Source organism: Colletotrichum aenigma (assembly GCF_013390185.1).
Source record: "Colletotrichum aenigma strain Cg56 chromosome Unknown KSG_Cg56_contig06, whole genome shotgun sequence".
Taxonomy (NCBI): Eukaryota; Fungi; Ascomycota; class Sordariomycetes; order Glomerellales; family Glomerellaceae; genus Colletotrichum; species Colletotrichum aenigma.
The window spans coordinates 380,282-406,895 of NW_023500912.1; the positions used below are offsets into that span (position 1 = coordinate 380,282).

General features: G+C 55.3%; 7 protein-coding genes across 7 annotated transcripts; 3 read left to right on the forward strand and 4 right to left on the reverse strand.

Annotated features, from left to right (window-relative positions):
- Positions 1–1,759: 1,759 nt before the first annotated feature.
- CGCA056_v009118 (uncharacterized protein) lies at positions 1,760–3,927 on the forward strand (the record flags this gene model as incomplete). Its single annotated transcript, XM_037324365.1, has 7 exons — positions 1,760–1,853; positions 2,114–2,456; positions 2,507–2,966; positions 3,017–3,174; positions 3,232–3,365; positions 3,414–3,752; positions 3,794–3,927. 7 exons carry the CDS (start codon positions 1,760–1,762, stop codon positions 3,925–3,927), a joined length of 1,662 nt encoding a protein of 553 aa, XP_037177161.1.
- Positions 3,928–7,001: 3,074 nt separating this feature from the next.
- Positions 7,002–9,157, forward strand: uapA (Uric acid-xanthine permease; the record flags this gene model as incomplete). Its single annotated transcript, XM_037324366.1, has 7 exons — positions 7,002–7,414; positions 7,470–7,621; positions 7,678–7,785; positions 7,838–8,092; positions 8,145–8,262; positions 8,318–8,501; positions 8,576–9,157. The coding sequence occupies 7 exons, from the start codon at positions 7,002–7,004 to the stop codon at positions 9,155–9,157; spliced, it is 1,812 nt and encodes a 603-aa protein (XP_037177162.1).
- A 633-nt stretch (positions 9,158–9,790) lies between these two features.
- On the reverse strand, positions 9,791–12,551 carry pct1 (mRNA-capping enzyme subunit beta; the record flags this gene model as incomplete). Its single annotated transcript, XM_037324367.1, has 3 exons — positions 9,791–9,964; positions 10,018–10,503; positions 10,557–12,551. The coding sequence occupies 3 exons, from the start codon at positions 12,549–12,551 to the stop codon at positions 9,791–9,793; spliced, it is 2,655 nt and encodes an 884-aa protein (XP_037176503.1).
- A 2,697-nt stretch (positions 12,552–15,248) lies between these two features.
- Positions 15,249–16,487, reverse strand: CAB4 (Phosphopantetheine adenylyltransferase; the record flags this gene model as incomplete). The annotated part of the gene is made up of 1 exon (XM_037324368.1): positions 15,249–16,487. One exon carries the CDS (start codon positions 16,485–16,487, stop codon positions 15,249–15,251), a length of 1,239 nt encoding a protein of 412 aa, XP_037176502.1.
- An 832-nt stretch (positions 16,488–17,319) lies between these two features.
- rpn2 (26S proteasome regulatory subunit rpn2) lies at positions 17,320–20,888 on the forward strand (the record flags this gene model as incomplete). The annotated part of the gene is made up of 3 exons (XM_037324369.1): positions 17,320–17,459; positions 17,526–20,430; positions 20,487–20,888. 3 exons carry the CDS (start codon positions 17,320–17,322, stop codon positions 20,886–20,888), a joined length of 3,447 nt encoding a protein of 1,148 aa, XP_037176501.1.
- Positions 20,889–21,373: 485 nt separating this feature from the next.
- Positions 21,374–23,302, reverse strand: SUOX (Sulfite oxidase; the record flags this gene model as incomplete). Its single annotated transcript, XM_037324370.1, has 1 exon — positions 21,374–23,302. The coding sequence occupies one exon, from the start codon at positions 23,300–23,302 to the stop codon at positions 21,374–21,376; it is 1,929 nt and encodes a 642-aa protein (XP_037176500.1).
- An 887-nt stretch (positions 23,303–24,189) lies between these two features.
- Positions 24,190–26,109, reverse strand: CGCA056_v009124 (putative permease; the record flags this gene model as incomplete). Its single annotated transcript, XM_037324371.1, has 5 exons — positions 24,190–24,581; positions 24,641–25,395; positions 25,452–25,751; positions 25,806–25,951; positions 26,008–26,109. The coding sequence occupies 5 exons, from the start codon at positions 26,107–26,109 to the stop codon at positions 24,190–24,192; spliced, it is 1,695 nt and encodes a 564-aa protein (XP_037176499.1).
- Between the last annotated feature and the right edge of the window lie 505 nt (positions 26,110–26,614).

Here is a 26,614-nt window from a genome sequence, read left to right on the forward strand (position 1 = left end):
GAAAATTGCCCGATTATGGTGCATGGGACAAGGGCAGTCTAGGTGCGCTTGGTGCGGGAACATGTTTGCGCGCTTTTTGGGATTCAAACCGCGCTGCCGAGGCTCTAGTTTCGGTAAGCAGATGCAGAGCTGAGCTCGATCTGTTGATGGTCTGGCAGGGTCTCAGTGAACGAGAAGTTGATAGGCCTGCCGAAGCGAGCGCGAATAGGAAGAAGCACCGGTAGACTGGTGGTGACACCCCGTCCGTATCCTACCCCAGGTTGGAGCGTGAGAGCGGAATTGAGGGGAGAGCTCTGGCAGCTCACTGCCACCGCCACCAGCTCTTTCGTGACCGAGTTGAGTGCAGATCGGCGAACCCTTGGCAATATGCAGATACAACCTTGCATGCGCTGCTTCTAAGAAGACATATGTATCAACACAGCTTACGAAGCGATTGTCCCCGCTCTGTGTTCTGTTCCTTGCCATCATGTTGCCGTCTACATTTCGTTCGGTTTACGCGATTGTTCATCTGTTTGGACATCTACCCATAATCACTTTTGCGGAAGTTGTCATTCGTCAACATTTGCATACAAGAAAACTTAGCCCGTGGAAGGCAAGTTTGCAACCCTTGTACATACCTATTGAGTTAAAGCAAATAGCCCTGTATCGCGTCAATTCGTCCTGAATATTAGGTATGACACAAGCTCATCCCGTCTCTGTACCTTATCTCAAGCTAGCAATCTTACGCCGCACACTCGCATACCACGGGAAAGGAGGGTGACAAGCTATCAACGCAGGTCAGATGGGATTGGATGCCTTCGTAAGGGTGTCTCGGGTAACTGAGACCGCGTGACAATCTACCAGCTACCCTTCACTGATTGAGCGCTAAGAGAACGCTTGTCTTCATCCCTGGCTGCCTTATGAGCAGGCGCCCAAAGCTGCGTTGGCAACATGGGTCGCTCAAGCTGGACTTTGAGCGCATTTACAGCTTCAACCAACTCAACATGTTCTCGGGCGAAACTCATGAAGTCCCCAAAACCACCCTCTTCGCAAAGGCAGAGAACCTCGGCCTGCCAAGCCTGGAAGACAACCTCTAAACCTGGCGCTCACTACCGGGGACCGCTCAGAATGGTGCCCTCTGCCGCTTGACCTCCCACCAAGTTTGCAATCAAGCAAGCCAAGCCGGGCGTGATAGGTCGCTGAAGGAGACGCAGCCAGCCAGCATGAGATGTCTCGTTCCCCTGCTGCTGCCTGCACTGCTTCCCACACCATTCCGTCTCTCGGTATCAAATTCGAACTGTCCAGCCCGCCAGACACACTCGATTTCCGTCCAAGTGGGCAAGCAAACAAGATGACCCAATCCTCCAGCCTCACTCTCATCTCGTTCCTTTCCCCCCCTCCCATCTCATTCGGTGACCCAGCCAGAGTTCTTACCCCCTCGTCCAGTCCCGAGAACCAATTCCTGGTCGCAAACTGCCAACATTGTGTCCCTCGTGGCGGCCACACCCACCGTTTTGTCGCATAGTCCCAGCGAACCGGTGGCGCCCCTCGAGGTCTGGTCGTGTGCTCCCGCCCTGGGGCCAGGCTGTCATTCAAAAATCCCACGTTGTCTCCCGATCTGCTTTGCGACCGTTGACGCGGAGTCCACTTTTGAGGTTTCTATTTGTCGTCGCTTTCAACTTCGCTCACGCCCTGTTGACAACATCGCACGTCAAATGCCAATCTCAATAAGGCGTGTTAAACAGACCGATTTCATCATCTCTTTTCTGACTCTCCCCCAATGGCAGGGCCTCTTCAGATCGGGGACATTGTTAATCTGAGTAAAGTTTGTTGGGACGTCTACAGATTTGGATGGGACAACGACTACAACGCAAGTATGTTCCTCGATCCATTTTCCGTCGATGCTCTTTCGCGCATTTCCTGCTCTTGTCCGCATCTGTATGTTCGCCATACGTCAGGATTGTTTCGGGTACATCAACCTCAAAATAAGCCTACTAATGGCTGATCGGCCTGTGCTTCATTTGATTGAGAGCGCCATCTCAGCCCTCCGCCCAGCAAGCGTGGCCGTAGGGCTGACTTGAGGCTCTAAGAATTCCAAAACTGCAGACGGCGACACAAGCTAACAGCATCTCAGCCAAGCAATATGAGGAGTTCGGCCGCGACGTCAGGGGACTGGCTGAGAGCCTCGATATTCTCACCCGAGTGGTGAGCCAGGCAGAGCAGTCTCTCCGCAGAGATGTGTCGTACAAGTCACTGCGATGGGACCCGTCGTCCCTGGGGGAAATTATCGGAGACTACCAGGGAACCCTCAGAGAATGCATCGAGTTGATCGACAACAATAACCGTTATCGCCTGAATAGTGGTCCTCTCCGAAATATCGAGTGGAATGTGTTGGTTGCGCCAGCCGCGGACCGCCTACGGGCAAGAATCGCCCTGCATAACTCCAAGGTTCTTCACGTCCTGAAGCCGTTCGAAATGTGAGCTTCGTCTGTTCCCCTCTGACAGTTGAAGACGCTAACGAGTCCAGCGATCTGCTGTGTCGTGTACGAGAAGATATACACAGGGTTCACCATGATCTTGTTGATCGCATCTCAGCTGTTCATGGGGATTTGCACCGCTTGATCGGGGTCCTAGTCCCGGACCTACAGGTGGCCCTAGATCAGCAAGCCCAACAACAGGAGCAAAGCCTTGACATCCCACTATTGGTAAAAGATGGGTTGCTCAAGGCTTGGGAGAGTCGGTCCCCAGACGAGCCGGCCCCCGGTCTGAAAGAGATCACGGACGCCTTCGTCGTTCATTTCGACCATTCTACCGTTAACTTCACGCCGGCTGGTATTCTGGTTGAGAACAAGATCCCACGCCTGGAACAGTACCTGAGCCTTTTGAAGTGCATATGGTTGAAGGAGCGGATTGACGAGTCGCCTGAGCTCAAACAGGCCGTCCCTGGGGTGTCGCATTGGCCATCATATGTCCAAGAACTCGAGGACGTGAGTTGAGTAATCTCAAGACTGTTGGTAGGAGGTACTAACAGACGCAGTGCCTTTCAACGCAATGCGGCCGGTTCAGACACGATTTGGTCAAGCCAAGCCTTGCGGGACTGACGTCTGACATGCTCGATATCTGGCCTGAGAAGGAACTGCCTCAGCTTGTCGATGTGGTGACGAAGGATGCCCTTATGGAACAAGTCCTTGACATGTAAGGCCTGAACCATACGGGGCACTCATTCTGGAATGTGTCTAACTTGATGGAAAGCCCACTCCAAGGTTCCGGTGCCAACGTCCAGAGACGACTTCAGCTTCTTCGCAGAATGGGCGCAGACGGGAGACGATTCAGGATCAATATCACTGGCGTGGAGCAGGGAGCAGTAAGGAGCGCACGCCGTCAAGGTATGTAAGCCTGGCTCAGTAGACCAGGATAATCGCTTACAGTTGCAGCCGAGACGATTGATTTCGATATCACATCCGTCATCCTCAACCCGCTGTATGCAAATCCATCTAGTTCTGGCGTACTGGAGATGATCCTTCGCAAAGACGAACGGATCGCGAGGCTATCCTTCATGGGACGCAAAGATATCATCAAGTTTCAGCAGGCAGTTACGGGGTTCAAGGCGTTTGACAACTACTGCCAGTACAATACCATGGTCAGCTTTGTCGTCTCCGGTAGAGATGAACCGCTAGTCGAAGACGCCTGTGTCCAGTTTTGGATTCCAAAGCAGCTTGATGGCCAGCTGGTAACCAACAATGAGGCAACGGTGAAGGAAAACGCGAGGTCAGGTTCGATGTCGTCTACTGCCCATGATGCGACATCGAGACAGAGTACCATGCGAAGCATGTTCAGCTCCTCGAACGTGTTTACCACGAGCCCTACGGAAACAGTTTCCATGTGGAATACGTCTGGGCTCGCAGCCCCATCTCTGTCAAGAAGCCCACCGAGACTTTCACCAGTTAACGGCATGAGCCCCTTTGGTGGTCGGCCACCTATATCTATACCACGCCGCCCAGTTGGAGGCGGATCCAACTCGAGGAGACCGACTGCAAGCCCGACGGCACCGTCAGCAACATCGCCGTCGAGCCCGCCTTCCTCCAGCTTCTTTCCTAGATCATGGTCTTCCGCGATCGCACCGTCAGTTTCGACAGTGAATAGCCGGCAAGACCGAACTTTCAGCGTGTCAAGCAATGTTTCAACGACGACCTCGCCATCGAACAACAGCTCAGGCAATAGCGAGACGCATACCGTTACCGTAAGTATTGGCGGGCACACGACTGGAACTGTTCACAGGCGACCACCGAAGCCGATGATCGTCCTCTTTACCCAAAACCGCAAGACCAAGAGGCTTGCGCTGGTGACGGTCGACATTGACGAAGACACTGAAGTCAACCCCGACCGATGTAACTGTCGGAGGTCGGGAAAGGATGGAGCATCATGCACGATAGCCGCCATGGAACAAAAGAGGGGCACACTGAACCTCGTAGCCCGACGATTCGAGAGCCGTGACGGAGATGTCGACTGGAACCTGGCCAAGCTGGCACTTGGCCGTCAGGGGGAGAGAGAATATGCTGGTGCGGTTTGGAAAGACGTTCGGCGTATCAGCATAATGTTCCCCACGCCGAAAGACCGAGAAACTTTTGGAGGGACTCCTAATCTGTGTCAATGCGTGTCGAGGACGGAAGCTGAGCTAGCCAACTGTCTGAAAGACCGGCGGCATAAGGGGCAGCTGGGTCTCGTTCGGGAATTTGGGCGGCAACAGCTGAACGAGTACCATCGAGAAAGGTTCGGATCGCAGCAGGACGTGGTCAGGGGGATGAGGGACGACATTCGGTAATTCGATAATGGCAACCGTGACTGCTGGTACTGGATGAGTCTAAGACATTGGCTGGATATACGGCTGTGTGTTCATGAATACAGACGCTAATGAAGGAGTTTAGAGGGGGTTGATCAAAGACATGGCCTCGGATGGGCTCTTCGACGAAAAGATAGATTATGGTGCAGATGTAGGAGGTGAGGAAACGGGCAGAAGGCTCTTCGTTCGCGAGATGATCCAGGGATGGCGAATCCAATCCTTCGATGTTGCCTGCGATATGCGGTCGGAGGACTGTAATGATACAGAACCTACTTCATAGAACCTGAGATGAATTAGCTCTCGACAGCAACATGAACTTCTGTGACCGTGAGTGTGTTGTAAGCGGCGAACCCGCGGAATTCCCGCGGCATCGGAGATAAGAAGTAAGAACATCTTGGCCCGCCCACGCCGACAAACATCAATGACATCGTCGCGGTGAGTCCCTCGACGGTCAGAATTGCTTTCTGTCGGAGACCGCCGACAGCAGACAGAGCATGAGTGACGGGAAATGGACGAAACCCAACACTGCCGTCCGCCCTGCCGCGCCGAACAACTACATCTCCGAGTCTCGGCAAGCATATGGACCAATGGGACGGGGTCTTCGGCAGCGCCTCTATCTCCCAGGATCCCTTCTTGACTCGTTTGGGACGATTCCTTATCTCTGCGCAGCGTTGACGTGCATCTTCTGGGTGGCTCTAGACCCTGGATTGTCTTATCTCTCTGATCGGATCGGCTAATGACTGCTGCTAAGGCTTGGGATTGCTTCCATCACCTGTCGCGATGGAAAACATCTGCCCACGGTCTTTCGGCGTTCGCGATGGTAGTCGCAAGTAGTATCAGATGAGCCAAAGCCAGAACGCCTTGGAGAAATGGGGTGAGCTTGAACGCCAGCATTGGAGGCATTCTCTTTCTTGCTGGGTGGTCGAGGGTCTTATCAGCAACTATCGACTTGGAAATCTCCCCGTGGCATGATGGATCATTCCAAACTAATGTGCGCAGTTTTCTCAACGCTCACGCATACCTCACCTCACTCCAGGTGAAGGTCGTCGCCGGCGGCCATCTCGGAGAAGCTGGTGCCGTTTCGAAGCAACGGAGTTTGGCTGGTGAGATGGACGCAGTTCTAAGCTGTCACCTGTCCAGGGGCATCCGAGACATTGCACTGACTTTCAGAGCCCCAGCAAGGCCCCGCCGGCCACTACAACTGCAGTCAGTTGCTCCAACAAATGCCTCCCTCACTTCGCAGGTCGCCGCATCTCCAAGCACTCGGTCCGCGTAGCCAGGCAGGATGCGCCCGAGAGGGAGGACGAGGAACATGGCGGTAGTCTCCTGGAGTGCCACGCGGGAGCGATGCCGGGGAGTTCCCCCACACTCTACGAGCCTCTACTTTGCAGTAGTTCCTCAGCTGCGGCCAGGGATCAGTGGTGTTTTTTTTTTTTGGGGGGGGGGGGGGGGGGGGGGAGTCTTGGGGGATGTAGTTGGTTGATGACGGAGCTGACTTCCGTGCGACAATGAGAACCCAAGTACACACAGCCCAAACACATGCAACAAGCATGTACATTGGATGTTCCATCTCATCTACAATCAACTCGGCCGTGAGTTGCCATGAACCTCATGTATCCCCAGAAATCTTGCTCTGTTCCTCGCCACCCCCAGCTGCAGAACCGAGAGCTCACTCATTCACAACCCACGCTCTCTTCCGCATCTCACTCACATGGATCCGGACGGGGTCGACAAGGGAGAGCTGCCGACCGCGTCTTGTCTCCGGGGGGTTGCTCTCAGCTAGCGCTAGAAACGGGCCCGCCCTTCGGGATACACAATTCTTTTACTATCGCCAGCCATTCATATCGTCCCGTGCGGCTTATCCCACTGATAGCGGTTGAAGCTAATTGCTCGAAACCATCAACTAAAAGGATCGCCCCCATGCAGATTGCAGACTGCCTGACGGTACCGTACCACTCACTCAGAGCAACTGAGTCGGATTTTGATATACATATAAAGTGAGATCCACATCTTGCTCTGTGTCATTGCTCGTGGATATCGTCGAGGGTTTTTTTCCACACCAGCCTTTTTTCCGCAGTCCAAGCCAATCTCGAGGTTTTGGTTCACTGACACCACCTCAAGATCGTCCCGTCCTCGTTCTGCTTATCGACTTCCGGCGACAAGCTCCGAAAACGACGGCAAGATGGATGAAGATCAAGGTCCATCTCAAATCGTGCCCGAAGCGTCACCAAAGCGCACAGTGGGAGATCGTCTGCGCGGCGCCAAGAACAGATTCTTCACGAAGCAAGGCCTCATCGGCGACTACGACTATGCGTTCCTCTTCCGCCCGAACCTGCCCTTCATGAGGAAGTCGCGCCAGTCCGCACCCTTTTTCGGCCTGCACGACAAAATGCCCACGCTCTTGGCCATTCTCCTGGGCTTTCAGCATGCCTTGGCCATGTTGGCTGGTATCATCACGCCGCCCATTCTGCTCAGCGGTGCTTCTGGTGCCAACCTGTCGGGAGAGATGCAACAATATCTAGTTTCGACTGCCTTGATCGTCTCTGGAATCCTGTCCGCAATCCAGATCACCAGGTTCCGCATTTTGAAGACTCCGTAAGAGGACCGAGTTTCCCATTCAGTGACTGTACTGTCCACTTACACGATTCAGCTACTATATCGGCACCGGCCTTCTCTCCGTCATGGGAATCTCGTTTGCCATTATTCCTGTTGCGCAGGGTGCTCTTACCCAGATGTATGCCAACGGCTTCTGCCCTACCGACGCTGATGGCAACAAGCTTCCGTGCCCCGATGGATACGGAGGTGAGTCTTTCCGCCAGAGTGCTGCATGCACTCAAACGCTGACTTTGTGTGTAAAGCCATTATCGGTTCCAGTGCCCTCTGTGCTCTCATCGAAATCTTGATTTCCTTCATGCCGTCCAAGGTGATGCTTCGCATCTTCCCTCCCATAGTCACTGGCCCCACTGGTAGGTTTAAAACTTCAAGCGCCGTCAAGACCCAAGCCTGACTGTCTTTTAGTCATGCTCATCGGTATTCACCTCGTCGAGAGCGGTTTCCAGAACTGGATGGGTGGCTCAGGGCCTTGCGCCAGTCCGTCGACTGCGTCTGCGTTCTTCGCAAAGTGCCCCAACATCTCGGCGCCGCATGCTCTGCCCTGGGGCTCCGCCGAGTACCTTGGGTTGGGCTTCTCTGTGTTCCTCACGATTATTCTCTGCGAGAGATTCGGTGCCCCTATCATGAAGTCCACTTCGGTCATTATTGGGCTCCTTGTTGGTGAGTTGCTGTACCCAAACCATGGCCCAAGCCGTTACTAAACCCCTACCAGGATGCATTATTGCAGCCGCGACGGGATACTTTGACCGATCTGGCATCGACAGCGCCCCTGCCGCCTCCTTCATCTGGGTTCACACCTTTAAGCTAAGCCTGTATGGGCCTCTAATACTGTGAGCGCCCATCTTCTCATTTGGCCCCTGGAAGCCCTAGCTTACCATCTTCCAGACCTCTCCTTGCGGTTTACATCATCTGCGCCTGTGAAGCCATCGGAGATATCACAGCCACTTGCGATGTCTCGAGACTAGAAGTCGAGGGCCGTCTCTTCGAATCCCGAATCCAGGGTGGTGTTTTGGCCGACGGCATCAACGGAGTCCTCGCTGGTTTGATGACCATCACCCCTATGACCACCGTGAGCTCCCCCCCCCCCCCCCTTCCTCCACCTCTCTCTCAAATCAAAGGTAAATAACTTACCAAATGAGCCAGTTCGCCCAAAACAACGGTGTTATCGCCCTCACCCGCTGCGCCAACCGGAGCGCAGGATATTGCTGTTGTTTAACGCTCATCATCATGGGTATCTTCGCCAAATTCGCCGCCTCTCTCGTCGCCATCCCCTCCTCCGTCCTGGGCGGCATGACGACCTTCCTCTTCACCGCCGTGGCCGTCTCCGGAATGGCAATCATCACAAAGGGTGTCCCCTTCAACCGCCGCAACCGCTTCATCCTGACCGCCGGCCTGACCCTCGGCTACGGCGCCACCCTCGTCCCGACCTACTTTGACAACGTCTTCACCTACGCCGGCGACAACCGCGGCCTGCGCGGCTTCCTCGATGCCATCGTGCTCATCATGGAGACCGGGTTCGCCATCACCGCGTTTGTCTGCATGTTCCTCAACTTCGTGCTCGAGGAGGAGATCGAGGACACCGAGGGCCGGGACGTGCCGCCTGCCGGCAGCGCTGTGGCTCCCAAGGATGTCAATGGAGGTGACAGCGCGCGGGGAGCTGATTCTGAGGACATCCAGCCCGTTGGACACAGCGCTGCGGGCAAGGGAGAAGAGAAGCTGGCATAATGTGGCTAAGCCTGTCACTGCTACGAGCCAGACGGTTGTGGCGGCTGAAGAGACAGTGTTGGAATTGTCTGGATTGTGTTATATAGATGAATACCCTTATGTTAATGAATTGGATTTGGAACACTGCAATACTTGGTCCTTGCGGGATTTGGTTCCAATAAATTGCACTCCTGAGATTGCGGCACAGATTGCGTGACCCAGTTTCGTCTTGTTCTGACCTGCGCCAGCTACGCTCTACTTTCTGTGTCCATGATTGCAGGTGTTCAGGTTCTAGAGGCCCAGATATGCCCATCAGCATCTGATATGTCTGCCGTCGCTTCCGCAAAACGCCATATTTCACATGCTGGACTCGTCAACGCCAGCAGACCCGGCCACATATGTACACCGATTAGAGAGACTTTCTTAGATCGCGGTAATCAATGCGATGATATTGACTCGGCCCGCGCGCCATAATTATGGATGAGCAGCATCTCTGGATCATCTCGAGAAATGCTGGCCCGAATGTGAACTAACTAAGGCTGCAAATGCACCGCTGAATCCATGACGCCAAACGTAGCCATTTTTTTGGTATCAGACCACCCGATCCAGCTTAAAATCAAGAAACGTCTTGTAAAAGATTCTTCCATACAAATATTACACAAATTCACGACTTCGGCGAGCAAGAACGCGCACGTTGTCGATGAAACCCTCCACCAATTGCGGATATGAATGAGGCTCGTTTTTCATAACACGGCGCTGTTGGTCAATGACAATATCCGGGGACAGTTCGATTTCGAGTTCGTGTTCCCTGTCGGTCTTTTGGGTGTTCTATGACAAGGTTAGCATCGCGTACGGCATCGACTATTTTCTGAGCCACTTACCCCAGGACCGGGCGTCATCTGTGTCACTTGCGTCAGGTCGACCTGATAGTGATTTTGCTTGTAGCTGAGGCGATCCTTGTTACGATCGGGGAACTTCTGCTCGTGGCTGACGGCTAGGCGTTCCAACTCCTCAGCCGGGCCATCCCAAGGCATTTCCAGGTTGATGCTGATGCGGCAGTCCAGAGGACACGTGGGCAGGTGTAGGTGAAGGTCAGCCACACGAGCCTTGACAATCTTGGCCAGCACTTCCTTCGTCTTCATATCGTATGTAATGCGAGCCTTGATCGGTCTTCTAGGCGGAAGTAGGGCGCGAATGCACGTAGGCAGACGGGAGTGCATCGAATTAGGTAGCTCGATGAACTTGTCCGTCTCCCGTCGATGTTTGTACTGGATTTGTACCCGGCCGCGAGCGCTGGGATCGGGGTTTCTTGGGTCGGTCTGGACGACGAGAGTATTGAGGAAATCGTTCAGTCCTTTGTGCTGGGCCTGAAGGGAGAAAAGTTAGTCTCAGTCATTTTTGCTGGCGCAATGGAACTTACCGCAGTCATGCTGCTTTTGAAGGCCAGACGGCCAGTGTCGTGGAGAATGCATTCAGAGCCAATGAATTTTTCAACGCGCTCGTTCGTGTCTCTGTCGATGAGCAGACCCATCTTGGCCTCAATCTCGAACTGTACGCCACGACCGATGATGTCGCCCGAGTCGGGGTGAAGCGAAATGTTCTTGAACAAAAAGTCTGCAACCTGCTTGGACAATTCCTCGTATGGGCGGGTTCCTAGAATGCTCTCCTCCCATGCGCCTAGATGGTGTTGAGGCTTGGGCTCCTGCACCGCCGGTGGCGGAACAGATCGTGCAGCCTCTGGCGAAGTATGGCGACTGGAGTTGCTGGCGGGTTTGGCCTCGTGCTTCCCGTTGATGTGAGGTGGCCCTCGTTTGAGCAGCTCAAAATTTGCCTGCTTCAGTCTCTTGTTTTCTCGGGAATTCCAGGTTTGCGCCCAAACGGGAGTTGCTGTGTGTATTGTCTTTTTCCGCTGAACCACGGGCGAGCGAGCAATCGTTGGCCCTCCATTGACCTCGGCAGGTGGTGGCCGTGGTTCTTTCCTCTCGAGTTCTCGGGGGCTCAGATCTCGGTCGGCGAGCTTTCTTTTCGCAGGCGTCGCGGCGCGTTCGCGTTCGGGTTCCACCATGTTGACGACACTCGGTTGTGGTCGCGCTTCGGGTTCGGTGTGGCCACCAACGCTGCTCGGCAAACTCGGAACCCTGGTCTTGGGGCTAACGCTAACGCTTCTGTCGCGTTCGCTGTGCACGCTATGCGACAATGACCTTCGTTCTTGGGCGCCGTGGGAATTGGGCATGCGAGGTGGTGGTGGTGGTGTGGCTTGGGATAGGTGCGAGGTGGACAGTCTTTGTTGATAGGGACTTTGTGGTTGCGCAAAGCTCGGTGCAGAGGAAGATTGTCGAGGCCCGGTCTGGGGCGGGCCCAGTGGGGTAGCAGGTTGCGAGTGCTGGCGGTTGTACTCGGGCGGCGGGTGCGCCGTCGCAACAGGACTGCCCTGAGGATACGCCTGACCGTGAAGTTGCGGGTGCTGCTGGCTGTGTGCAGAGGTAGGAGTTGGGGTGGAATGTGTTGATTGTGAGCGTTGGTGAATATACGGGTTGGCGCCACCGGGGGTGCCGATGGGCGGCGTCTGCGGCATGTGCTGCTGCGGCTGCGGCTGCTGCTGTTGCGGATGCGGCTGCTGCTGTTGCGGATGCGGCTGTTGCTGTGCAAGTTGTTGTTGTTGCTGCTGCTGAAGCTGAAGTTGCTGAGGATTGGGTGGAAAAGAAGACGGTGTTGCTCCAGCAGGATGGGAATAGCTGTCTCTCGGGGGATACGCGTTGGATGGCGGGTATTGGTGACGTTGTACAGGGCTGGCAACCTCTTGAGGCGGCCCGGTCGGAGGAAAGGGATAGCCACCAGCAGGCCCGCTCACCGAAGACGTCGGAGTGTGACGATACGGGGACGGGGCGGGCATAGAGGCACTCTGAGGAGATCGCATATCGGTGTACGGGCCGGGAGTACCTGCCTGCAGCGGTGGCGGCGCCGGGCGGCCGGGATAGGGGCCCGGAGTCTGATAAGGTGACTGAGGAGGATAAGGCGGGTTCGAGGCCTGCGGATGGACAGCATACTCCTGAGGCGCGGGAGGCTTGCCTGGAGAAGAGTGCAAGGCATGGCTGTATGCAGACTCCCTAAACGCATACGCGGTGGCTGCCTGGGAAGGTGTCGTCGGAGTCTGCTGCTGGGGATGATGCTGTGGGTGCTGAGGATGCTGCTGCGGGTGTTGCTGAGGGGGCTGCTGAGGGTGCTGCTGAGGGTGCTGCTGAGGGTGTTGCTGCGGATGCTGCTGAGGGTGTTGAGGATGTTGCGGATGCTGCTGAGGAGGATACTGCTGCTGCTTTGGCGCAAGCTGCTGAGGGGCAGGAGGGGGAGCAGCAGCAGGAGCCGCTCTCGAGCGGTCGGCGTCATCAGCCGTATTCATCAAGGCCCTGAGATCCATAGTGAAAGGCGTAGACGGGCAAATGGGGCCAGTATCCCTTGGTGTTGTGGCGTTTTGTCCAGTCCAACGCTCCGGCCTGCTTCGGCTGGGATGCGCAAAGTTTCAGCTTCGCCCTTTCAATACCAACAGCTCATATGCGCGGCGTGCGAGATATGCGATGGGTTATCGGTCGTGAGCGATGGTCGCGACGCAGGTTTGAAGAGTCGACGCGATTTTATTGGTACAAGTTGGATCGGCAGCAGTTGAGCATCACGTCGGCATGATCAGTCGGCAAAGATGATTGCGGTCGGGGTCGCAGGCGTTGATGTCGGCGTCGGCGTAGCTGTTGGGGCTCGGGGTCGAGACGGGATCGACCAGATGGGACTAGATTGGATCGGATCGGATTGGACAGCACAGAAGCCAGGACCAAGCAGAATCGGATGCGCGGCGAGGCGAGGGCAAGTCGGATTGGAGCAAAGAGTTCGAGGGGCGATGCGAAATGGAGGGCGGCGGGCGACAAGCTAAAGAAAACGGCGAGGGACGAAACGACACGGTTCACAGGGTCGGAGAGGGAGGGGTCGGGATCGAGCTCGTTTGTTTCGTTTGTTCGTTGGGTGGACGGAACGGGATGAGATGGAGATGCGGGTGTGGATGCGGATGCGGATTGCGAGTTGCGGATTGGAGTCGTCGCGAGCTGGGCGTCGTAATCTCTCTGGTGCGCGATCTCCCCTCTCTTTCTTTCTCTCTCTCTCTCCTTCTGTACGTGGTGTACGTCCTCAATGCGGCATCCGTTCGGGGCTGGCGAGTTGAGCAGCGCGAGAGAAGCGTGCGATGATGCGATGCGGTCGGCGCGTGGGCTTTCGGAGCGGGGAGTGAGGTGGAGGGCGAAGAGCAACAGGCGTCGGTGGTGATGGCAGCAGGGAGATTTCTCTCGTGAGGTCCCTGTCGTCGTCGGGTTGGGTTGGGGCGAATGGTGGTTGGTGGTTGGTGGTTGGTGGTGAGGTAGGTAGGTAGGTACCTTGGGGTTGGTTGGTTGGGTAAGGCAGGTAAGGTAAGGCAAGGTAAGGTCGCAGGTCGAGATATCTCGGGCGCTAGGAAGAAAACATCTTGTCCTCTGTTGCAGCTGCGTGGGAAATTTGGAGACAAAAAAGAAAGGATGGAAATGGATTGGTCGCGCGCCGATCGCAGCAGGGTTTCCGTCTTTCGCGGCTTCTCAGTCATGAAAGTCCTCAATCTCACTCAGGTCACGTCGGCGCCCACCGTGCTCTCTTTCTCTACCTTAGGTCACTGCCCGTACGTAGGTATCCGTAGGTAGTCACAGCGAGCTCCGTGAGTGAGGTGCTAATAAGGCTGCCCTGCCTACCTTACCTAAGGTAGGTAAGTATCTTATTTTTCAAGACCGGGCACACTAAAGGTACTTTGATAGCGCCCTGGCAAGTAGGTACCTTGGCAAAGTACCTTCCTTAAGTAAGGTAAGGTACCTTACCTAGTAGCTAGGAACTTTGAAGCTCCAGGTCCCTTTGAGGACGCAGAGAGCACGAGGTGTTGCTCGTTGCAGATGAAGGCTGGGTGATTTAGCTTTTCATGATGTTTAGGCAGATGCTATTTGCTTTAGGGGTTTACATAGAGCTTCATCAAGCTTCTTCTGTTATTTCATCCACTGTAACCTGGGCAGTAACCCATAAGTAGGTAGGTACCTTAGGTAGGCAAGTATCTTGAAGGCTGGCACAGAGCTCTTCTAGTGGCCTGCACAGCCTTGTCTCGTTTCGCAGCTTCATGAACATGTCCATGTCCTGTGCCACGGTGCGTTGCTCGAGCCCGGCCTGTCGGGGATTTTTATTTTTTTATTTTCTCTCTCCCCTGTCTCTCCTTCGGCCAGCTCCACGTTGTGGTGTTGGCAGAGTGGAGGGTTGTGAGATTGAGGCACGCGCTCTCGACGGGTGAAGGGCGCCTGTCTGTACTGAGCATGTATTACCACTCACAATCTGCCGCCGAAAGATACTTACATGTACTAATCGGGGCTGTGCTGGACGTGTGTGGGTCGCGTCGATGGCGCCAGACACTCACTCATGCTGGAACTGCAACTGGAACTGAGGGTCTGATCGTGTCTTCCACTTTCCTGCCCCCTTCCAGTGTCACAGTCAAATCGCGTCGTCAGTCACCCAGGCTTTTCTGACTTCTGACAGCCAGCTCCAGCCAGGGTTGGCGAACCTGTTTCCCTTCTGGACCGCCTCATCCTCAGGGGTAGCATTGGCCTTCCGTCTTCACTGCGAATGACTACCTATTCATACGGACGGCCACGAATACACGGATATTGAATCGCGATGCGAATGGCTTCCTCCTATTACCTTACTGATGCGAGCACAAAGTACAACCAACGTCAACCATCGCCCAGCCTCCTCGGACCTCACGAGCACCATATCCTTGCATCTCAACTGCCGTCCACCCCAATGCACCCTCACCCTATCTTACCTTGGCCCAGATACGACGCTGATCCTGATAGGATGCATGCCTTGAGTGCCAATGTTCATATCGAACGCTGCACGTCCATTGCACTTCTGCGCGTCAGCCTCATCAATCTGACGCCTGGCGCGTCGACACTGAGCGGTCCTTCGTACGTACTGCCCTCTCCTTTCACGCGTTTTCAAAACCTCTGGTGTTATGCATCATTTATCGTGACTTTCATTAAGCTTGCAGAGTTGTTCTCTGTTCCTCACATCACAAGCTTGACTTTGCTGCCGCTGCCGCTGCCTCTGCCTCAGCCTTCTGTTGTCGAATAGCCGTACTGCTGATCTTATTGGTAAAGTCGTCCGTTTTGGATGTCTCGTCGCCAAGATCCCGCGCGTCGAGCACGTCGACTTCGTATGTTTCCAATGGCTTCATCCCGAGACTAACCCGCTTGTTGTTGACTGCCTTGCCGCCCGAGCGCGTCTCTCCAGAGACCACGAGTGCTTCAATCTCCGCCATGGAGATCGTGGGGCCATAGACATCCTGAAATTCAACGCATTCGACGACAATAGTGCCGTTGCGGAACTTCGCCTCCAGATGGCCCGGCTTGGTTTCCACTGTCGGTACCGGACCAGACCTCTTCTTCCAACCGCTCTTGTCCAGCTCGAGAAGAGAGGCCAGGAAGTCAAGAGTATACCTGGCACGGTCATCCCACGTCTGCACCAGCTCGCCGTATGTCTTGTTCTTGAGCATTTCATCGCCCGTGATGCCCAGCACAAGCTTGCAACTGGATGCCGAGTCTTTGTCGGGAACCCTGAGCAGGAGAACTGCAGCCATGAGCATCAGCTTATGACCCGGATGGAGATGGTCAAATGTGCCGCCTAGGCAGACCACTGGGTACAGAGGAGATGCTTCCGTGCTGCCGGCTCCCTCGCCTTCGACGTTCATGCTAAGACCAGCCTCAACAACAACTAGTTGAGATTGGAGGATGGTCTGTCTCCCTTCGGCAAATTTGAGATATGATGACAGCGTACGGTATCCGTGCTCGCTATTCACATGAAATATGTAGCTCCAGGGGTGGTAAGCAGATGCGAAGGTTGGAAGGTCGACGACAGTCGTGTTGTTGGGCTCGATGGCGGCCACAAAGTCTGATGCAAACCGCCTACTGGCGTCATGGTCGACCAAAACAACTCGCGCATCGATAGAGCCCGGTCCTCCGTTAACGTCCGTGGCAATGGACTGCTCGGCACAAACGACAGCAATGAGGCTGTAGATACCGGCCACTAGAGACTGTGCGGCGGCCCATGACAACGATTTCGTTTTCGGTGATGCACCGCGCAAGACGGGACATACCACAGCCACAATCAGCATAGCTGACCGGGCCGGATGCTTGATCTTGGAGAAAACGGCTTGTAGTGAGGGCCGGTAGGCGGCATTGAGTGATGCGCGGGATGGCGGCCGGGGTGGGACTGGCAGGAGCAGGAGACTCGGATTCTGTTCTGAGCTCATACTGTAAAACTCTCGTAGCAGAAAGCGCAATCAGATGTTGGCTGGAGGCGTATGATCAGAAACGCAAAGAAGCACTCTGAATTCGTGATCACTGTTGTCAAGGCTAAATGCGTGGAACTCAGGTGAGCTGGACTGGGTGTTCCTCGGTCCGTGGAAGCGGGGAGCTTGAGTCCCAGTCACATTGGCGGGGTGTGCCGCAGCAAGTGAGGTCACTCACTGCACCGCTGTGTGCCCGGTCTCTTGCGATCCAATGTGTGCAGAGCTCCAGGGTACCTAGGTACACGCACTTCATTAGGTAGGTACAGTTACGATATAACCACTGAATGTTGTAAGCGTGATGCTTAGCACTTTAAGTGCATATGCTAGCTGATATCGCAGATAACCGACTTTCGGGGCTCAAAGAGATCTGACTGCAGCTGCTTACCTCATCAGGGCCAGTCGAGAAATCCGGGTGCAGCGTTCGCAGCTTTGGGAATGCTGACTCATCCGAAAACTGGTCCGTGCTTGTTACTGTTTGCTGCTATTGGCGCTGCCGACTGGTGCTGCAAGGGTCAGAGAGACGGCTCTGGGGCAAGGCGAGGCAGGCAGACCTGCCTGACGTGGATGCTGGCTGGCTGCATTCGCGCATTGCTTTCGACGTCCTTCTTTCCATCACCAAACCGTCTCCCCGGAGCTGCCATCACCACCACTCCAATAATCATCCAACCTACTCAATTCAGTCCGACTGACTGCGTATTGAAGACCCGACCGAACGTCTACGATAAACCCTATCGGTCGCACATCTTCCCGCCACAGCTTAGCTCGAGCTCCGTCCCCGAGGCCAACATCCAAAATGCCTGGCCTGGTCTCAGCTACCGGAGTGCTGGGCTTCCTGGCCGACGAGGAGCACGACCTCAAGGTCTTCGCCCTCCAGACTCTCAACGATGATATCGACACCGTCTGGACTGAGGTTGCCGGTGCTCTGAGCCAGATGTAAGCCCGCCTTCCATTGTTTCCCCGCGGGGCTGCTCTTCACCAAAATGCTAATCATCCCTCCAGCGAGGCTCTCTACGAAGACGACACCTTCCCCCAACGGCAGCTCGCCGCTCTTGTTCTCGCCAAGGTTTACTACCATCTCCAGGCTTACAATGAGAGCATGACTTTCGCCCTGGCTGCCGGCGACCTCTTCAAGCTCGATGCTCCCGGCGAGTTCGAGGAGACCATCATCTCCAAGTGTATTGATCAGTACATCGCCGCTTCTTCCGCGCAGCACACTGCCCCTAAGTCGCCCAAGAACGACAACTCCATCCCCGCTCTTGCGACAACCTTTGCGAGCGGCGCCGCTGACGGCTCCGCCCTCATCTCTCCCACGACGCCCTTCTCTCAGACGACTCTCCCCTCCAAGTCGCTCCTTTCCAGAGTTTCGACCGATAACACCATCCTCGATCCCACATTCCAGCCCGTCAAGGAGGGTCGTTCCGGTTCCATCGCCCCCATCAACGACCAGGCTACACAGCTCGCTCTTCAGCGCATCATCGAGCGTCTCTTTGAGGCCTGCCTCAAGGATGGCCGATACCGTCAGGTCGTCGGCATTGCTGTTGAGGCCAAGAATCTGGAGGTCCTTCGCCGCGTCATTAAGCGGGCAAGCGAGGACGAGAAGAAGTCCAAGGGCAAGTCCACGGATGGCCAAGGTCCCGCAGAAGAGCTGATGGAGTACGCCCTGAGCATCTGCATGGACATTGTTCAGGAGCGTAGCTTCCGCACCGAGATCCTGCGTCTTATCCTCGATCTTCTCAACGAAATTCCCAACCCCGACTACTTCGCTATCGCCAAGTGCGTCGTTTACCTCAGCTCAGACGAAGAGGCTTCGCGCATGCTTAGGCAGCTCGTTACAGATGGTGGCCCCAACTCGATTGCCAATGCTTACCAGATCGCCTTTGACCTGTACGACAACGGCACTCAGGAATTCTTGGGCAAGATCATCAACTCTCTGCCCTCTGGAGAGCCTGCCAAGCCACCTGCCAGTGATGCTACCGAGGAGGAGCCTCTTCTCGAAAACCAGCAGTCATCTGAGGAGGAGGTCTCGGACAACCTTGCTAAGGTCTACAAGAACATTCGTTCTATCCTCGACGGCAGCAAGACCATCCAGCTGAACCTCGAGTTCCTCTACAGGAATAACCGAACCGACTTGAGCATCCTGAACAAGGTCCGCGACAGTTTGGAGGGCAGAAACTCTATTTTCCACACTGCGGTCACCTTCTGCAACGCCTTCATGAACCAGGGTACCACGAACGACAAGTTCTTCCGCGATAATCTCGAGTGGCTCGGTAAGGCAGTTAACTGGTCTAAGTTCACAGCCACCGCTGCTCTCGGAGTCATCCACCGCGGCAACCTCACCCAGTCTAGGAAGCTTCTGGAGCCGTATCTGCCTCGCCAGAGCGGCTTGAGCAGCGGCTCCATCTTTAGCCAGGGTGGTGCACTGTACGCCTATGGTTTGATTCACGCCAACCACGGCGCCGATGCCCTCGAGTACCTCAAGACGCAATTCACATCTGCAGAGGAGGAAGTCATTCAACACGGTGGTGCCCTTGGTTTGGGCATAGCTGGCATGGCCACCGGCTCTGAGGAGATTTTCGATAACCTGCGAACTGTCCTCTTCACGGACTCTGCATTGAACGGTGAGGCCGTTGGTCTTGCCATGGGTCTCATCATGCTGGGCACAGGCAACGTGCGTGCTCTGGAGGACATGATCACGTATGCCCATGAGACGACCCACGAGAAGATTGTTCGTGGCCTTGCCATCGGCATGGCTCTCATCATGTACGGCCGCCAAGAGGGCGCCGACGCCATGATTGAAGGTCTGCTCAACGACCCTGACCCGACCCTCAGATACGGAGGTATCATGACAGTTGCCCTCGCGTACTGCGGTACCGGCAGCAACAAAGCCATTCGCAAGCTGCTGCACATCGCTGTCAGCGACGTCAACGACGACGTCCGCCGTGTTGCTGTCATGAGCTTGGGATTCATCCTGTTCCGCAAGCCCGGCAGTGTGCCCCGCATGGTCGAGCTGCTCTCTGAGTCGTACAACCCCCACGTCCGTTACGGATCTGCCATGGCTCTGGGTATCTCCTGTGCGGGCACTGGTCTCGACGAGGCCATTGATCTGCTTGAGCCGATGATGAAGGATCCTACCGACTTCGTTCGCCAGGGTGCTCTCATCTCCCTCGCCATGATCATGATCCAGCAGAACGAGGTGATGAACCCCAAGGTCGCCTCCATTCGCAAGACTCTGAAGAAGGTTGTCGGTGACCGTCATGAAGACGCCATGACCAAGTTTGGTGCCTCGCTCGCCCTGGGCATCATTGATGCTGGTGGCCGCAACTGCACTATCGGTCTTCAGACTCAGACCGGTAACCTCAACATGGCCGGCATCGTGGGCATGGCGGTCTTCACCCAGTACTGGTACTGGTTCCCCTTCACTCACTTCCTCTCTTTGGCATTCTCCCCCACCTCCATCATCGGCCTGGACCACGAGCTCGAGATCCCCAGCTTCAAGTTCCACTGCGCTACTCGCCCCAGCTTGTTTGACTATCCCCCTGAGCAGGAGGTCAAGACCGAGGAGGGTCCCACGATGGTAGCCACCGCTGTCCTCTCCACCACCGCGCAAGCCAAGCGAAGAGCCCAGAAGAAGGAGCGTGCCCAGCGCCGGGAAAGCATGGACATTGACTCGTCTGCTAAGCCTACCGTTTCCGACAAGATGGAGGTGGATGAGAAGAAGGAAGAGGCCAAGGACAAGAAGGAGGGCGAGGTGACTGACAAGGAGGCCTCTGCTCCTCCGGCAGACACTAAGAAGAAGGCAGAGAAGGAGAAGGTTGGCTACGACATGGAGAACATGTCGCGTGTGCTGCCCGGTCAGCTCAAGTTTATCAGCTTCCCTGCCGGCCGTTACAAGCCAGTCAAGAAGGTACGGTAATCCCAACTCCAACACAATAAGGAAGACAAGGCGCTAACTATCCGTAGCCAACTGGTGGACCTTTGCTGTTGCAGGATACCCAACCTGACGAGGAGAAGTCTCTGATGGAGGAGAAACTCAAGAAGGTGACGACGGAGAAGGCCCCCGTCGCTGGCCAAAGTAACGCCGGTGGCTCATCGGCGGGCCTGACGCCTAGGCAGCAGCAGAACATCATCTCCCAGGCCCTTAGGGCTGGCGCTGGCGGTGATCTCCGCTCGCTTAACGAGCTTAGCGAGTTGCTGGGCCGCCAGAGGAGAGGTGATCTTGCTGGCGCGACGGAAGGAAGTGGTGCGGCGGCGGCTGCAGGAGTTCTTACCGCCGTTGATGAGGACGGTGAGGGCGACGAGGAGGCGACAGTGCCAGGCGAGTTCGAGTACTTCACCGACAACGAGGAGGAGGACGAGGACTAAGTATTCTGCTAAGCGGCGCATACAATGTACTTCTAAGTCGGGAAGGGTTTCTAGAGAATAGACGACGGCAGAGGCCTGTCGACGGCAGAGGCCTGTCGACGGCAGAGGCCTGTTTTGGGCACGATGCGAAGGGCATCTCAGGGCAAGAGCGCTTGTCATGCTGTACAACTTTAGCAATTGAATTAATGCTCCATTTGCGAATTGAACTTTTTGTTGAACGTTACGTCAATCAAGGTATGCGACTTCGATCTTGCGTGCTTGTAATCTACGACTGGCTGTTCTGATGATGAATAAGAGAAAAAGAAGAAACCACTGCAATCGCTAATGGCAGCAAATACCACATGGAGGAAACGAATAACAGCAACATGCCTCGCTGTTGGTACTCCGAAATACGCCAAAACCCTGGTACAAACAAAACGTGCCGGCTCATATACAACAACGTCTCTTCTCTTTGTCGTTCTTCCTCCTCTTGCATAATCAAAGTCTCATCTCGTAGTAATCAAAGCTCTCTTGGCACAGTCTGAGCAAACTCTGAGACGATGCCAGGCGTTGGCCAAGTTGCCGCGCTGGTTATAAATGGCCGCATAACTCTCTGGCTGACAGTTGTACGACTCATCTGTAGCCTTGACCAGCATCGTTGTGCACTTCTTGCCGTTTTCGCCCAGTTCGCCCAGAGGAACAACGCCATCGTATCTCCAGCGCTTCCACGCCCAAGACTTGTGGCCGGCTTTGGGCGCAGTCTCAGGCTCGTCAAGGAGCTCCGCCTGGTCCCATGTCCTGCCGTTATCAAGGCTCACGTCGACGCGGACGATTCTGCGCCCGCCGCCAGAGTAGGCGTATCCCTTCAGCGAAGCCTCTCGGCCAGCGGTCTCGGCATCATTGGTGCCACTCTTCCAGTCACCCAGTCTAACGGTTGTTATGGCGCTGGTGATGGGCATTTCCTGGATGGGGGCTGCGCTGTCCCAGTCCGGCTTCGTCTCGTTGGGTCCGAAGCATTTGTAATCCTTGCGCTGCCACTGGCTGTGGCTCTCCTCATCTGACACCGTGATATGGCTCAACCATTTGACAGAGCGAGCTGCGACATGGCCAGGCACGAGGGCACGGAGGGGGTAGCCATGGTCCCTTGGCAACGGCTTTCCATTCATCGAATAGGCAAGAAGAACATCGCCACGGGGGTCCAGAGCAGACTCAATGGGGATTGACGCGCCGTAGGCCTCGAGAGCCATGAATTGGACGTGCTTGGCTTCCGTATCGCCAGCCATTGTTTCCAGAATGGGGACGCCAGCGTCGGCGAGAACATCGGAGAGCTTCACACCCTGCCATTCAGCGCAAGAGATGGCACCGACATTCCATTGAAGACCGTTTGTCTTTTTAGCGTTGCGCGTCATGTCACTTCGGCGATTGCCCGAGCACTGAAGAACCGCCACGATGGTTGAAGGCTTAAACTTGGTCTTGAGATCATCGAGGGTGTACTCCTTGATGGTTCCGTCGAGCAGCTCGATCTTAAGGGTGTAATCCGAGGTGTCGTCGACCTCGGGCACCCACATGTGGTTACGCACGTAGAAGAGCTCATTGGGGGTGAGATAGCTGTCAGCCAGGCCCTCCAAAGGCGTTTCGGCATTGCGAGGCTTGGGAGTAAGTGTGATGAGTCTTGGGTCACGGCTGGGATCGTGTTGGAAAGGGTCCTCAATCGATTGTGCGGCAGGCTTGCCATCAATCAGGTCGGCATTATCGATAAAGCCAATCAGATACTGGTTGAGGATCTCGTAGACGTGGGGCGACTTGTGAATAGTGAAAATGTCCCAGTAGGGATCAATGCTGCCGCCGGCGGCACGGAGGATGACCTCGCCACCGGGATGGGCTCCGACCCAATCGGTAATATCATAGACCTTATCGCCTTGTGTAACCCACGGGCTGCCGGACTTTGCGTCGTGCTTCCGGACCTCGTTCAGCCGGAAGCGAGGGAGGGACGGATCGCGGTCATCGGTCGAGTCTGCCGGGCCGGAAGTATCGACATCATCTTCGTGGGGGACATGGAAGGGCTCCGAGAGGCCAATGAAGAAGGACAGCAGCCCACCGCTAGCGAGCAGAGTCCTAACCCTGATGAGGCGTGGGGGACGGTTCCCTGGGCCACCTGGGCCACCCGGGCCACTGTTATGCTGAGTCCGCTGCCTCTCTTGTGCCTGAGCAGCGGTACCACCTGTGAGAGGCGTCGAGGAGGAGACGGATGTCGGCTGAGTGTGTCTAGAGCAAGGAGAGGCGTGCAAGAGTCGAGGGTGGAGGTAACCCTGAGGACGAGGAGCGGCAAGAGGACCAGCCAGAGAGGTGGCCGGGGCGGTTAGCGGTCGAAAAGGGACGGGCCGCTTTGTCGAGAGCTGTAAAAGCTCGCTAAATAGACGCCGCGGCGCTTGCATTGGGAGAGATGGCGTTGTGAGTGGCCGAGATGGGCTTCTTTTGGGTCGACGACGTCGAGGGCGCGGCTCTGGTGTGGAGCTTGGACGATGAGGTGACTGACAAGGGCGATGGCGTGATTGCTCTTGGAGGGTGAGGGAAAAGTTTGAGGGTGGGGGGGAGGCGAGCTGTTCATAAATCAGGTCGTCTGCATAATGGGGATGGATTGTGCAGATGGACTGTGCGTTGAGTTGTGCAGTCGGCGTCCAGTAGGGCCGTGCACGTGTGGAGTGAGTACGTAAGGTAGGTACCTAGGTACCTTACACTGTGCCGGACGTGGAGTCTCCTTCAGAGTGTGTGTGTGCCCGGGTGTGGTCTTCTGTCTCTCCAGCGGGAACATGGAAAGCGATAAATTCGGGGTTCTGACATTGGCTCTTTCCCACTCTTAAACCGACCAAAGACTCGCATCTGAGCTGCCCGTGCCATCATTACAAGACTGGGCTTCTGTAGCAAATGGTGGAAGACGCCGATGGTTGCCGCAAAATCACCCACGTGGTCGCCGAAGAAGACCGTCGCAGCCCGCCCCGACACGTCTCAACCCTCAAACCCGGGCCCTCGTGAGTCGGCGAACAACTGAGTCGGCGATAGCAACCGAAGCTGTCTGTGGCCACGTCCAACCACTGCGGCGCTAGGTCCATATAATATTCTCCCCGCAACTCTAATCGAAGTGCATTTTAATGGCCTTGGTTGCATTGACGGAATCTTCGGCGATCAGTCGATGTCGACGGCGTTGTTCTTCATACTAAGCTGCAGCTAGCTGCGGTAAAGTATAGTTTCTGGACAGAAGGGGTATTTGTTCGCTATATGACATTGCAGAAGCTTCCAACAAGGCTTCAAGTCGATTTCCTGCTCAGAGCACCTTGGAATCTGGAGTTTGCTGGCCATCCCGAGCTGCAGCTTGAACCTTTTCGGGAATCTTGTCTTTCGGAGTCTCGACATCACTGCCCTGAGTGCCCTCGATATCCATGCCCTCCCGCACCCAAATCGTCTGCGATATGAGAGACTCCCTCGCCGGCAGGAGCCAGCTGAGTGTCGTATATAAAAAGATTGACACAACGAATCCAAAAAGCCAGTCGAAGCTGTACAGATGCTGCGCACCGTCTGAGATCTTGACTGCCGGGTAGCCGCTGATAGCCAGTGCCATGCCCGGCAACGAAGGCGCTACAGGAACGATAAAGGCAACAAGCGCTCTCCAATTAACGCCCGCATCGAAACGGTAGCGGCCGTGGGGATCGTACAGCCCTGCGCATCAAACGTGTCAGTCTCGTTGTCAGTAATGCCTCGAATCAGAATGTACTCACCAGGCAGGTCGTATCGCTGCTTCTTGACGAGCCAAAAGTCTGCCGCCATGATGCCGCTGATGGGCGCAAGGAAGACAGCATAGGCGCCCATGAAGTTCAGGAATGTCTGCGCCGAGCTGAGGATCTTCCACGGGACCAGAACCCAGCCGCCAATCACCGCTGCGACCATGCAACCCCTCTTGATGTTCAAGTAGCGGGGGAACATGACTGTCAGATCGTTCGCAGCACTAATGGAGTTCGCTGTGATGTTTGTTCCGACAGTGGCAATGAACCACGCTAACGCCGCAAAGAAGGCAGCAGCTCGGCCTCCGGATCCATTGGCAAGCCAGAGACTGACAATATCAAGCGGATTCCAGAGGTACTCGCCCACAAACACCTTTGTTGCTGATGTCGTGATGATACCGAGAGTCCCGCAGAGTGTAAACACGAGAGGGACAAACGGTAGTTGCACGAGCTGGCCATTGGGGCTCTTGGAATAACGCAAAAAGTCGGGGATGTTGACGCCCATGGTGGCCCACTGCCCTGTCACGCTTGACATGCAGGACAGCCACAACCAAGCGTATTGAGGCGTACCCGAAGGCACTTCTGGCTCCAACTTGAAGATATCTCCGCCGCCACCTGCTTTCTTAACTGCCCATCCCATCGTACCAAGAACAACGGCAGGGGCTGCGATAAGCTTGACGTAGAACAAGGGCCGGAGCTTCGTTGGATGAATGAGTAGGAGAGGGAGCTGGAGAACCCAAAAGAGGAAGAAACTTGAATGGAAGTCAGCTTTTGGTCAACGGCCGGCGGCAAACTCGTCAACGCTTACGAGCACATTCCCATCGATGTAATACCGGCGGACTCTGGCAGTGTATTTGGGATCCTCGCATAGGAAGGTGCCATGGCGCTCAGCATGATTGTGAGACAATAAGAGCCATTGGCACACTGAACGCCGAACCAGAACATGGCCAGAATAGCGCGACTGACGATGGCGAAGTAGCGGAAGTAGAACCCAAAGCTCCCCGTGGCTATTACTGAAAATGGGACATGAAGTCTACTTCCAATAGCACCGTTGAGAACCATGGCTATGGCAATGGCAAAGGTTCCGACCGCCATGGCAGGGATAGCTCTACACCGAGTAAGCACTCCCCTCAATGTGTCGTCACGCCTGACTGCGACTTACTCTCTCCAGCTCAATCCCACAGCCAGGATACTTCCTGCTGTTTGCAATGTCGACAGATTCATCAGGTCTGAACTCCAATAAGCCAGAATCGTCCATATGCTCCATGTCTGCTGCTCCAACGGAACCGGGTCCATGTCTGAGTTGGACTGTCACAACGTAAGCTAGGGCTACATTTTTCTCTCTTCTCAATCTGAGTCCTTACCCAGACCCCATCAGGAGCAATGGTGCTAGGGTGCTTGGGAAGCTCCCATGCCCGTAGTGAAGTACATCGCTGCTTCACTTCATCTTTTCCGTAACCCCGCATCGTGGCCGTCGGTTTTTTGGTCGAAATATGATGGTTTGCCGAGCTTTTAGTCGTATGCACCTCAAAACAGATCCGGAGCCGAGAAGCAATTAATCTTATCTTAACTACCTCCTAGCGGCCCTTCTTAACGGTGGCGTGGCAACGACTTTTTGCTGAAAGTGAGACATGGCCGACTCTATGTAGTCCGCAAAACAGCTCGGTGCGATGTAACCCCTCCGCAGCGAACCAATTCCTCCCGACAGACCTACCTATGCAGGCTTGGGGCCGGCCAGGTCCGCCTGCTGTCGATGGCAGCATGGTCACACAAGCGACAGCTTTCAGCTCGGCAATGGGGGAGAGTCGATTATCTTACCGAGTGGTTGGGGTAAGATATGAAGCCCAGGTCTAAGGATTCACTGATAACAGGGTGAGGGTTATCGGGGTATCTCTAGAAGGGCAGGGGATGACGCACCCGAGTGGCGATGCAAGCCAATCGCAAGCGACTTCTTATCACAAGTCGTGTGTC